This window comes from Centroberyx gerrardi, chromosome 1 (genome assembly GCF_048128805.1).
Source record: "Centroberyx gerrardi isolate f3 chromosome 1, fCenGer3.hap1.cur.20231027, whole genome shotgun sequence".
NCBI classification, from domain to species: Eukaryota; Metazoa; Chordata; class Actinopteri; order Beryciformes; family Berycidae; genus Centroberyx; species Centroberyx gerrardi.
The window spans coordinates 26,478,190-26,491,328 of record NC_135997.1 but is presented as its reverse complement, the minus strand read 5'-3'; the positions used below and the strand labels follow the sequence as shown (position 1 = coordinate 26,491,328).

Below are 13,139 nucleotides of genomic sequence, written 5' to 3'. Positions count from 1 at the left end.
GGGGATGTCTTGGAAATGAAGCGATTTTGAAAGGAGTAAGAAAGAGGCAGAATCCAAAGCACTGGTGTGTGAGAAGGGGACTGTTATTGAGACAAGTACCAGTTACATGCTGACCTTGTCCAGTCTCAACACTGTATTTACACACAGTTACAATGGACTTCCATTCAAATCACTGAGAAACAGTACATACTATAATAATGCCAACATGAATGGTCATATATCCCTGCAGAGTTTTTTTCTTTAATAGAATTACTCCATAGAAAACATACAAATTTATTTTTTTTAATATCTTGTAAAGAACTGAGGGCTATGAATATTTATCAATGTATTTATCTTTATTTTCAATAGCTAACAAGGAGACATGAAGAAATACTTCATAGAAATGATGGATAATATAATCTTTGAAATGAACCAATTCCTTCAAATAAATATTTGTGATTGTTATTTTAATTTTGAACAAAGAGACACAAAGAAATATATAATACTTCATACAAAATTATGGCTACTATCATATTAGTGATGGAATGTCTCTGGATTCGTCTTCATGGCCGAGCAAAACTCAAACATTAAATTACTGTTCCTATTAAGAGCTGAAAACAAGTTTTCAAGAATTTCATACCGATATGCATTTATTCTATGGACAGTTTTCAAAAGCAGTTGGTTTGTAAGCAAAATACAAACAAAATTAATTGCTGCTATTGTAACTCATAAAAAAGTATAAAAGAGCAGAAATGCACTATGTGATATAGCAATCCACAGGTCGTTTACCAATGTTTTAATTAAAGCCTCACATATTAAAACTTTACAACAGGTGATATGAAAAATGTACAACATTTTCTTTTTTCAGGGATTTCTGTACAGCTGGCAAAAATACCTCCAATGCCTTTTCAATTGGCTTTGACAGTGCAACAAACTGGCTCTACTAGTTTTCCTTTTCATTTTTTTGAAACAATTACGGTATCAAGGAGCAGTGTAAAAATACATCAATCACGAAACCATCTGCCTTGATCCAGAAATTTGTATTTACCATAAAATATCCCCTTTGTTACACAAAATAAAAACATAATTTAATCGTTAAACATCTGAAGTAAAAACAAATACATAAAAGGAGGATTTTTTGGGGTGCCAGTTACACGCTTTTCAGCAAATGATCTCGAGGGTATATTACTGGATAAAGGAGGTCTGATCTCTTCCCACTCTACAAAACATGTACAGCAGATTACAGCTACAGTTGGATGACGTGATGACATAAATGATTTATGGCAGTTTATGTCTCAGTCTGTTCAGTCCTTCATCCAGAGATCTACATCCCAAGACCTTTTTTTTCAGTTCCCCTTTATTCCTCAAGACATTGTCTGCCTTTATGACATGGTTTGAATGCGTTCAAATATCACTTGGCCTTAAACGTGTGATGATTTGATCAACGATTTCCCCCAGGCCATTGTTGCACAGTTACATCCGCAGGAATGATGGGTGAAAGAGAAATGTTGAAGTAAAGAAAGTCTCACAATATACTGGCCAGTGTGGGAACAAAGATTGATGTGTGGGTTACTGGTTTCCAGCATGGTACCTGTGAGTCATTCAGCTCGGGCGCTCTCTGCAAGAGGCGAGAGCTGATAAAAATCCTTTTGTTGAAATGCATTCAAAATGTCCATTCGCTGGGCTGAACTGACAACTCTGACCTCATAAATAAAGCTTTATTGTTAAATAAAACAGTGAAAGACACACGTCTTTCAACATATTGTGTGCCCAGAGTCAGTTTTAAATCGACAATTGAAAGACCCAACAAACAAACAAATAAACAATCACTGGGCACTCGCCCACACAGACTTCTCTCAAAGCTCAGCCTATTTCATAGACAAAAATCCAGCTAACATGTTTGCCTCCTGTACACACGTGTGCATATCCGTCTATAACAATGGACAAGTTCTTTGTATAACATTCTAAATCTTACACACTTCTTAAGTGCAACTTAGAAAAGCAACGTGGAATGATGCTTTTATTCTATTCCTGTTCTTTGAGATAGGATTTCCATTTGGCTCAGTAGATGCTGACCTGGGACAGGACCTGGGCGTGGGCCTGGATTTGGGAGGGGTGGGGTTGCTGCTGTGGGGCAGGCTGGGGGCTGCCGAGGGATGCGGAGCCCCCCACTGAATGGGGTGTACCAGGGGAGTGCTGGGGTGGGGAACACTGGGACTGGTGCTGCTGTTGCTGCTGCTGCTGCTGCTGCTGCTGTTGTTGTTGTTGCTGCTGCTGTTGCTGCTGGAGATGCTGAATTTGCTGCTGATGCAGCTGATGCATCTGCATGTGCTGGAGCTGCATTTGCTGCTGTTGCTGCTGCTGTTGCTGTTGCTGCTGTTGCTGCTGCTGCTGCATGTGGTGCTGCTGCAGCTGTTGCTGGAGGTGGTGTTGGAAATGCTGATGCTGCATCTGCTGCTGGATCTGCTGGTGATGCATCTGCTGCTGCTGCATCTGGTGGTGCTGAAGGTGCTGTTGCATCTGCTGCTGTTGCTGCTGCTGTTGCTGGAGCTGTTGAATCGCGTGCTGCTGCACCGGTTGCATGGGCGGACTCATCTGAGACACCGCCGTGGACTGGGCTCCCGCCACCATGGCCCCTCCGGCACCCATCTGGCCGAGCAGCTGCGGCGGCATGCCGGAGGACATGTTCTGGTGGGCCACTGTAACCGAGGTCACGATCTGATTGCCCCCCAGTCTCATTTGCAGAGGTTTCGGGGCGATGGCCCGTGGCAGGGCTTGTTGGAGGGCCTGGGCAGCGGAGGGCATGGAGGGGTGCTGGTTGAGGGGCGACGGCAGCACCAGGCCTGGGGACAGGCTGGTGGACGCCAGGGTCTGTTGCACTGAGCGGATGGTCTGGGCCTCGGCCGACTCTGCTGCAGCCTGGGTGAACAAAACAGCAACAGGTAGTCTACAACCCACTGAATGCCATTTCCAATAAAGCAATAACTTTGTAGAGTTCAAATTTGAAGTTGTTTTGTCATTGAAGTTGTCATTACAAAAAAACCTTTTACAACTTCACAAGAAGTGGATAATACAATACAAGGAATTCTGAATAGTTTAATTCATTTCTGTCAAATTCACACAGTTGTCAGGTGAAAAGGAGAAACAGTTTCTCACCTTGGAAACCAGGCTAGCGCGATATGCAGCAAGGGCTTTTAAGTATTCCTTTTTGGCAGCTTCTGTTTTGCTTTTGTAAACCTGTGGTGACAAAAAGCTATGTGTGAATGGCAAGTGACACACAAAGGCTCTTTCTAAATAAAGATAATTCCTATTACCTGAGGCAAAATACAGACACACACATACACACACACACACAAACACACATACATATAATTGTTTCCTGAGTATATTAATCATCAACAATAGTTATTTGTCTTTACAGCTGCAGTAAAACATGTCTTAATGTTTACTGAACGATACAAAATGCACAATCTAATTTAGCAATATTCCTGTATAATACTTCAGATGACATATGTGATCAGTCTGAATGATCAAGTCTTCCAGTACCTGTTTCTGCTCCTCTCCCAGACCATCCCACATGGAAGCCACAATCTTGGACACCTCTCCAAAGGTGGCATTGGGATTCTGACCCTTGATAGCGGCCTGGGTGTCTCTGAAGAACAGGGCGTAAGCTGAAACAGGCTTCTGAGGCTCGTTGGGATCCTTCTTCTTCTTCTTCTTGGGGGTCTTGGGCTTCTTTGTGGGATCTATGGGGGCTGGTCGCTTTTCTCCAATGACCTGCAATCAAACATGATCTCATTCAGACACAAAACACATGACAACAAAGCCTATCATAGCGTTTTCTGCTCAGCTAAGCAGGTGAATGTACACATGCACCATGCAGTTGATCAGTATATACATTTTCTTGTTAATGTGCGCGTTCACCATTCAGTTGGTCAACATTGACCGTGACATATGGAACTCTATTTTCGTGAAGGCGCACATTTTTTTTCCTCGCCTGCACCTGTTTGGTATTTCGGTGACTTGCCTTGAACTTGACTGCTTCAAAATGGGAGTAGGTTTGTCAGTAACGATCAAGCAGTGCAGTGCAATTATTGTGTCAAGGATTACCAGGATTTGCGCTTGTGACCAGGTCAACGGCGCATGGTGCAGTCATGTTCTTTGCTATTTTTGTGGCTTTACCAAATGATGCACGCATGAACAGATCCTATTCAAACCTATTTAAACATTTTTCATTCTAACTATATGTGGCTGTGGTGTGAATGGTTGCATGTAGTGGAGATTGTGGAGGCGGCCGCATTCTCTATTGATATCAGGGACTGGCTGGTGGATGTACCCCCCCCCCCCTCCTGTAGCCAAACTGTCCCTGCGGTTCACCGCCAACTTCTGTTTGGCTCTTCGCCTAATATCGTTGAACCATTTCCTATATTGGGCAGCAGTTCTCCTAGGACCAGCGCAACACATGTTATCCAAATGTATTATCTCCTACCAAGCTAGTTTAACATCATCTGTCCTCAGCGGCTTATTTAAGGTGCCGTATATTCACTTGTGGCGATTCTGCACCTCCTGCAAGGACATCAGTGCACTGGTTTTAAAGGGAAGGAAAAGAGGTGATCTGATTGGTCACGATGACGTCAGCCTTAACCACAACTACTGATAAGGTATTCCTTCTAATCCCACCAATTTACCAAAAATCAGTCGACACACTGTGCGGCTGCACTGTGTGCCTGTGACTGTAGAGCTATACTGTAGAGCCCATGCACTCATGGCACTATAAAGTGCTTCTGATAAAAGTGACCAAATGACATGTATTGCATTATCTCCAATTAATGTCTAACTCTTTTCTCACCCTGTTGCCATCGTCTTGGTCGTCCTCATTGATGGAGCTGGAGGGAGATGGTGTGGCAGACTTGCTGGCAGGCGGTGATGGGGAAGTATGGGTGATGTTGGGACCTGTCATGTTTAGGCCCAACTGCGCGTTGAGTTGGGATTGGTTGATGGTGGTCAGCTGATTCCGTGACATCATCCCATTGGGGTTGTTCATGCTGATGATGGACCTCATCACCATGGCTGGGTTGGGCGGGTACTGGCGTAGATGACCTGGTCCAACATTCTGGATAAACATTGGTGCAAAAGAGGGAGGAAAAACATAATAAGGTAAATATAGTGACAATGTGCTGATCTCTATAGGGGAATTCTCTTTTTGCTCGCTCTGCACAGGTTCACCTACAGAAAAACATCTTTGAAGCTAGTTGTAAGGATTGAGTGTCTTGCTCAAGGACATTTTAGCAGAGCGGTTACTCTTTGACACACAAGCTTGAACCCGGCTCCTCCGATTGAAAGATGGTCTCCCTACTCACTATGCCACCCTGCTTCCCAATGTGTGAAGCCTAGGAAGCTGAATCCTTAAACCAGAGAGGAAATCAGGTCATTGGATTCTGCGGATTGTTATATGGCAGATCACATGTCACTATGTCCCGGGTCTTAAACGTCTCTATTACCGGCCATGATAAATTATCTTGACACCCGAGGAGCCTACTTTATAAGCCAGTAATAGATGGCTACACAGCTCAATTGATTCATTTCAAAACTCTATTGTATGGAAATCTGTGACACAGCTTTTGACTGCCCAGTCCCTGGAGGGTATCAGTGGAGTGACTAACAGTGAACTCAGCTCCTCGCAGTTTTGTACATAACTTCAAATGCCGCAATAAAAAGACTGGTCAAGTCAAGATTTGTATGCATGTACCACTATCCACAAGTCAGTTTGGACTGAGGTGCCCAGCAGCATAAGAAGCCCTATACATTTCAGTGAAATGTGACTTTTTAAGGTTATAACTTTCCCTTGCTTCTGTGAATGATACCTCCAGTGCAGTTTGGAATGAGATAAAATTCTATCTGTTGGCAGCTTTCATAGATCATACTTTGACTGCCAAAGAGTGGAAAATATACTTCTATACAATCAACTCCATAAATCAACTGGCTGAGGGGATAAAGTTTAAGTGTCTTGGACAGGTCCCCTCCCTTCTCCCATCCTGGGTATAATATAATAACATCTTCAAAATGGCTTCACAATGTACGTTTTTCCTGGTAAAACATTTGGTTCTTGAAAGAGTCTTAGAGAAGGCGCAGGTGAAGTGTTTGCATTGATTGCGGTGAGGATGAAATTACAAGGACTGCCAGCTCCCCAGAGGGGAGACTGATCAGAGAGCCAGTAGAGCTGACATGGAACAGAGAAGGGGAAGTGAACACAACAGAAAAGGTGATTTGTTCTCCCTAGGTACATCCATCTGGTATTCAGCAGCACAAACTCAATCTCTCCCAACATCAACACATCATAAACCCACGCACCTGGCTTTATTGAAAGAACCTTATGAGCGCCCGTCTTCAAAAACAATATTGTAACACCATTTCAGACAGAAACATATTGGATCTACAATCCATTTCTTTCTCATATGCCATGTCTACTGCTTATCATAAATGCAATCTATGAAGTGAGAACGCATTTCATATTTACATGTGCGAGGAGGATTCTGCAAAGGTGAGACAAAGGTGGGGGAAGAATTTGAAGACATATTGTTATGATTTTCAAAATATGGAACCTTTCAATTCTCTCGCGAATAAAAGCTGCAATAAACAAGTCTGTGACCGAATGACTGTGATTTACATATCTGCGGCCCAAAATGTTCCAAGTGTTATTGTCATCTTCATTACTGAGCACACGATGGCTCTCAGTTTGCTCTCTGCTCGCTGAGAACATCAAAGACGCACACACTGAGCTCATTAGTCGTGGCCATCTGTATAATAACACTTCTGCCCAATCCCAATGATGCAATTTTGACTTAGAGCAATGGCCCATTCTGCCATTTGTTTGGAAAATGGTGATTTCTTCAAAATGGCCTTTAGGTGCTGTGCATTTTAAAGACATGCACTGATGACCACAGATAAATATCCAACACTTAATCATATCACACTCAACAGCTTGCTAAATGCATTCTTTTGCCACATATTATAGCAATAACTGAAGTGGCAGCAATTTTCCTTTTCATTTTCTGATACAAAAGAGCCATGACAGTTACGTCAGTAAAATAACAGCTTAAGCACATGCCCGATTTGAATGGATGTGATCCTACATGAAAAGATAACAGCTAATAACACACTAGTGAAAGGAATCATCTTAAGTAACAGTGGCCTTGATTGTGAATATGAATCTAGAACAAGGATGTTTATTTATGTCCCTCTGCCATCTCATTTGCATTTTGATTGCAGTATTGTCGGCAGTCACAGCAGACATCTAACTAGATATTTTGATAGTCATCGTAAATCTGCAAATAAGTCCTTATCTCGAGTGCACAGTGGCCAGATGTGCCCTCCTTTGTCAGGTTTGTGCCTGTGTGTGTGTCGTCTGTGTGTACGTGTATGCGTGTGTGTGTATGTGTGGGTGTGTGTGTGTGTATGTCAACATGGACGCATGCGCACGTGTCAAACACTAGTAAGCTGAAATCTAATCAATAAAGCTTTTTGATGGAAATTCAGATTGCAACTTTCCCCATTGTGTGCCTTTGAATGCAAAAGCAGCAGCATCATACTACCAGGAATATGTTGGCAAAAAAATAAAAAACAACAAATAACTTCTTCGGTAGATTATTGTTGGCCTCATCCACATTTAACATAGCAAACACTCTGCCGCATAAAGCATTCTAAAAACTAGGAGATGCAAAAAAACACTATCGACAATGGATGAAACCCTTTCCACAATACACAGGCCAATAAACACAGCAGCCGGACTCAAAATGCAATATTACTCATTCACAAGTGCAGGGATAACAATCTCACCAGTGATGTCAATGAAAGCAGGCTCGGGTCTGTTCTTGAAGATATTGGAAATCAGAATTTGGGGAGGTGGAGAATTTATGAACAGTGGCACCATGTAAGCTGTAACAGGCTGAAAAGAATGTTAACAAGTTCAATTTCCATTCAATCAACGCCAGAGCTCTTGGAAATGTTCCATGGCAGGAGAGGGGTAAAATCATCTATATGGTAATTATAAGGATGAATCCCCCAGTAACTTTCGCCAGCATGAAAGGTCAGTCCTATTAAAGATAGTTTATCAGTGCTCTGCACATATTCCTTTACTCGGCTTCTAAACGGGTACATCATTTTATTTTTTTTTCCTCCATTTTCAGCAACCTGCTGAAGTCTGTGCTTAAGCCAAATGAGAAAAATGGAATTTTGAATGCCGGTAAAGGCTATAATAGCATGAAGATAAATTGTTTTTCTTTCCTCTCCCCTGTCTCAGTCAAACACACCTCTCTCTCTCCCTCTCTCTCTCTCTCTCCCTCTCTCTCTCTGCTGTGCAAACTCAGTCTATCTATCTTGCCAACCTCTAACCCCCACTTAAAAACAAATCTCTCTTACCCCCCTTTCTCCTCCACCCCTTGCCCAGACCGTGAGGCCAGTAGGCTCCCTCCCCTCGGTCCAGTACACCCACTGACCCATACCCCTTTAACCATTTCTCGTGATGCACTATGGGTATTTAAAACTTGTTCAACATGACATCATTTCATTTTGAGCGCTGCCTGAGAAAAGTAAATTACAGAATCAATCATGCAGAAGGTCAAGCCGAGACTTCATTACAAGTATTGCATGCCTGCATGAATATCTTTCATTTCTGACTGACCCAATATGTCACAATAGCTGTCTGTCGAAAGAGAAAAAAGTGAAAAGAAAAAAGGAACGGAGCAAAAAAAAAAAAAATCCACTCTCTGAAATTGATGTACAACTGATGTCAGTGCTACTTGGCTTGGAAGGAGAGATAAGAGAGAAGTGTAAAAAACATGCTTTCTGCAACAGTGGTCACATTTTCCATTTGATTCAGGATATAGTGGTTTTTGACCAGTCAAAACCGAGGGTATTATATTCACTGGCAATTCTACACAATGTCAAGGCGTATCGAATCATGCGAACAACAAACTACAAATGGCTTATTCAGCCTCAGTTTCATATTGCATGTAGCTGTTGAATGATGCATGCGCTCCATATTATCTTTGTAATTCGTATGCTGCTGTACGGCTGACTGTATCAGAAACAGCAAGTTGGTAATAAAAAATATATAATACATCACCACATAGTGGTAAACTTAATAAGACAGCAGGGCCGATATCTCCTAAATATTGATTTCAACATCTACTACAACTAGCAGACTACTGTAGATTTCAAATCCAATCATGGCGGACACAGAGCCCATTTCGGTACATGCTTACATCTGTCAAGAAAAAACTAAAAAATGGTGAAGGCACCAGGTGTTTTTTGAAATAGTACCCATAGACCCTTGCTGTGCAGTGGGGAGAGAATCGAGAAGAAATTGTGAATAAAGCAATACTGGCAGCTCTAACTCCAGTACTATTTGGCACTATTGAGACTCAATCACAAATCAGGAGGACACATGCTAGGAGACAAAAATGAGAGTCAGAAGCTTGTTAGGAGAGCAGATTAAATAAATAATGACTTCAGATTCAGGGCTTGCCAGGCATTTCTGCAGCTGAGAAAATGTATTTCTCTTTGTAGAACCCCGGCATCTGTGGCCAATTTGCAAGACATACGCTGAACATTAGGGGAGAGGAATTAGCAGAACACTTGGCAATGCAATGACATGGAAGGAGGTTTTGAAAATAGCCCAGGTATACTCACTGGTTGGGTTTCTCATTAAGTTCTGATAAGAGACAGGCTTTCACAGACACTAAATATTCACCACCAGCAAGCTACTGTAGAAGAAGAAAACCAAGACAAGTGTTTGGGAAATGTGAGCATGGTGGCTTGATGAAAAATGTAATTGCAATATTGCACGGTTTATTTGTTTGCCCCTGCAGCCATAACAAATAACAGAGAATATAATCATGTATATAAGGTTGTCATTCCATTATCAGTACGCTGACAAAATGACAAAACATCCTTCTTAGGGCCATCATAAAGCATTGTTCCTGAATATAGAATACATCAAGAGCGGCACTGTTACTTATCTCATCTAAAAGTTGTGTTCCCTGTTCAGATAAAAACATAGATGAATGGAATTTCTATAGGCACTGTCTCTAGACTTTTGGGGATCAATCCCATTTGCAGAAAAAATGAAGGGCCACCGTAAGCCTTCCTGCGGTACAATGTGCGATGACTGATAAGGAGTGAGCAGTGTGCCAGCGACAATGCCACAAGGCAAGGAGCAGAAACCCACATTCTCTCCTCAGTTTTTAATAGAGTCTCCACACAATCAGAGACATGAGCCATGCAAATGGTGTTAAAGAGGAATAATGTTTGAGAATCAAATCTAATCCTCCAGCAAGTCGTGAGAACAGTCAGGAATGTAATTGTGTCAAGGTTCCGTTTCTTCCAGATGTAGAAAGCTTAACTGACCATGAAATGAAAATTCTTTAGGCAAATGCCTTCTGGGGCTCACTTACTGTATGCGGCAGAGATATTTTAAAAGCTGCAATTATTTTACATGCCAGGAGCATGGAAGCAGGAAAAAGAGCTGTAAAATTTTATAGCCCCTTCCCATATGGAATGTAAATAAATATCTGTAATATCAGTGTGATTCGCCAAATGTGTTGGGGAGGAAGTGGGGGGTCTAAAACACATTTCATTTATTCACACAGTTAAAATGATCATGGCACCTCTCCTCGATGTAATGTGTTCTGTGGTTCACAAAGCAAATTCAGCATCAATATCATCATCTCTCTGCTCATGCCTTTGTCCTTTCATTTCTTTTCTCCTAAATGAATCTTCCGTTTTTGTAATAGGTCTGTAAGACAACTAGTCAGCCAGTGACATTTCCATTTTTCCTCCTCAATGCTTCTATGATTGTGGCATTTGAAAATGCCTTTCCACCCCCAGACAACAATCTTAAAATCTATAGCACATAACATTATCACCATAAAGAGAGTGATTACTCCGTCTACTGTTCCATGTTTGACCATCCATATCAGTGGAAAGCAGCATGAAGCCAAGGATCTATTCATCAAGTCCTTACTAAGAAAGGCTTTCTGTGAGGTTAATTCTCTAACACGGTGCTTTTCCATGCATGCAAAAAGCTGAACCTGAACTCCAAACAAAGCGGCGTGGCCTATTCAGAACATTCAGGCTCTGAGCATCAGATAAAGGCTTGTGAAGACCTCATGTGACATTGGACAGAAGCGTGCATCAGCATTTACAGTAGAAAGGCTTCTGGAAGCAGCATGAATTATATATGAGCCCGTGAAACAGTGGCACTTTTGGGTCCCGTTTTCACTGTCCTTCTGGGGCTGAATGCGCTTTGTACTCTAACACCTGTGATCTATTCACATCTGCTCACCTTACAGAGAGGATCATTCACGGTCTGTGTGCTTTTTAAAATCCGCACAGTAAGTAACATAATATCATGACATTTACTCAATGTGATCATATACCGCCTGTGTTGTAAACAAGGCCAGATGCTGTGCCAGATGCATTGACAACAGGAGGCATACAAAAACTGTGAAGGTGACACTATGGCTCAGTAAAAGGGCTCATTTAAGAGATTCAGCTCTTGTGGTACTACTTCACACTGCACTGTCCTCACAGGGGTCTCCAGTAGCGTTCATTTAGCATCAGCCCTATCTCTTACTGTGTTCACACCACATCTCTGTCCTACTGGAGGGTTTGAGCTAGCTATGACAACTAGCTGTAGCACCACTGGTGTTGCAGCTATGAGCAGGACACAGAGTAATGCTAGTGCGGGAAGAGTCGACTACGATCAGAACATCACGTGTCTCTGGTCGTAGAAAATGAATGGAAATAAATAACGTGTTGCTTGGATCACAATTGTGCAAGCTTTTAAACTTATAAACCTATAGTCTACTAGTGGTAGGTGGTAGGATAGTAAAAAAAATAAATCTTTTTTACTTCAAGTGGGTTCCCTTTTCCACAATCAGCCCATTTTCCTGGAAATAGCAGGAATGAGCAAATTGCACCAAATGGCCATTGTTCCCTCCAATGCTTGAATAGTAAGATCAAATTTATTTTAGAAATTTGATGTAATTTGGAACAAATAAAATACCCACCGCCATAATATACCCATCACCGATATTTTGGCGGGACAGTATCGTGACATAAAATTTGGGATATCACCCAAGCCTACTTCCAGCGACTGGTTTCTTGATTTGGTGGTGCCATGTACGCATAGTTCTACGCACCACAGGCAGGCCGTTGTTGACGGACACCCCTTCCTGGTCCATCATGTTGCGTGAGATGGTGATGGAGGGCAGCTCCAGGCTCTGCGGGGGGAACTGGGGGGTTAAGTGACCCCGGTGGTGGGCCGGCGGCTCCGGGATTCCCGGGAAGGGTGAGTCCACTTCCGATAAGCCCAGGCCAGACTCCGTCTCAGGTGGAGGCGTAATGGGAGGAATCTCGAACTCCTCGTCTCCCAAACTGGGCGTGTGGAAAGTCTACGAAGAAGCAGAGTGGGGAAAAATCGTGAAAACCAGTAACACAAAACAACCGAAGACAAGGAGCATTCGCCGAGGTAGGCCTTATCTAAAATGCAGGCAGGAAGCCTTCAGGGATTAAATCAAACAACTTTGTTTAAGAGAGGGGGTGTTTTAGTGGAGTGGTAATACACTTGTCTATAAGTGCACTGAGATGTAACATTTCCTAAACCTATTAAAGTCCACTTTGAGCAAAGAAGGAAAAAGGCAAGTGCAGAAGGAAGACGTCAAACGCAAAAATATCAAGCGGCAATCACGGGAGAGAGAGGATACATGATAAAAGCCCTTAATCTTGGGGATGGAAGATGTTGGGTTGAAGTGCAGAGAAAATACACGTCACAGGGAGATGGGTTAAAAGAACATTTTCAAAGATTATTACGCTTGGCCAGAAGTGTTTCTTTTTGTTCCCCTTGCCTGCACCCTTAAATCTGCTCATCAAACAGCCTAATCCTTCTGCCTTTCGAATTAAAGCTTTTGGTCACACTTAATTTGCTTATTTGCCTTCTTGGAGATGGGACTGTTCACCTACTTGGGTCTTGTCTTCATCTTCACATTGCATTAAGCTACTCTCCAAAAGGCCAGTATATTCATATACCCACAATGACCACACTGCAGCTCCACATAAATGTAGCTGAACGCAGGGCCGAACAGCATGGTATCTAAGGT

General features: G+C 42.5%; 1 protein-coding gene across 1 annotated transcript in view; it reads right to left on the bottom strand.

Annotated features, from left to right (window-relative positions):
* Window positions 1–2,040: 2,040 nt before the first annotated feature.
* tox3 (TOX high mobility group box family member 3) overlaps window positions 2,041–13,139 on the bottom strand; it is a 42,696-nt gene continuing 31,597 nt past the window's right edge. The window contains exons 3-7 of the mRNA XM_071903617.2: window positions 12,183–12,434; window positions 4,829–5,092; window positions 3,526–3,756; window positions 3,136–3,216; window positions 2,041–2,898 (exon numbers count right to left, since the gene is read on the bottom strand). Coding sequence (XP_071759718.1) covers window positions 2,041–2,898; window positions 3,136–3,216; window positions 3,526–3,756; window positions 4,829–5,092; window positions 12,183–12,434 — 1,686 coding nt within the window. The remainder of the gene's footprint in view (window positions 2,899–3,135; window positions 3,217–3,525; window positions 3,757–4,828; window positions 5,093–12,182; window positions 12,435–13,139) is intronic.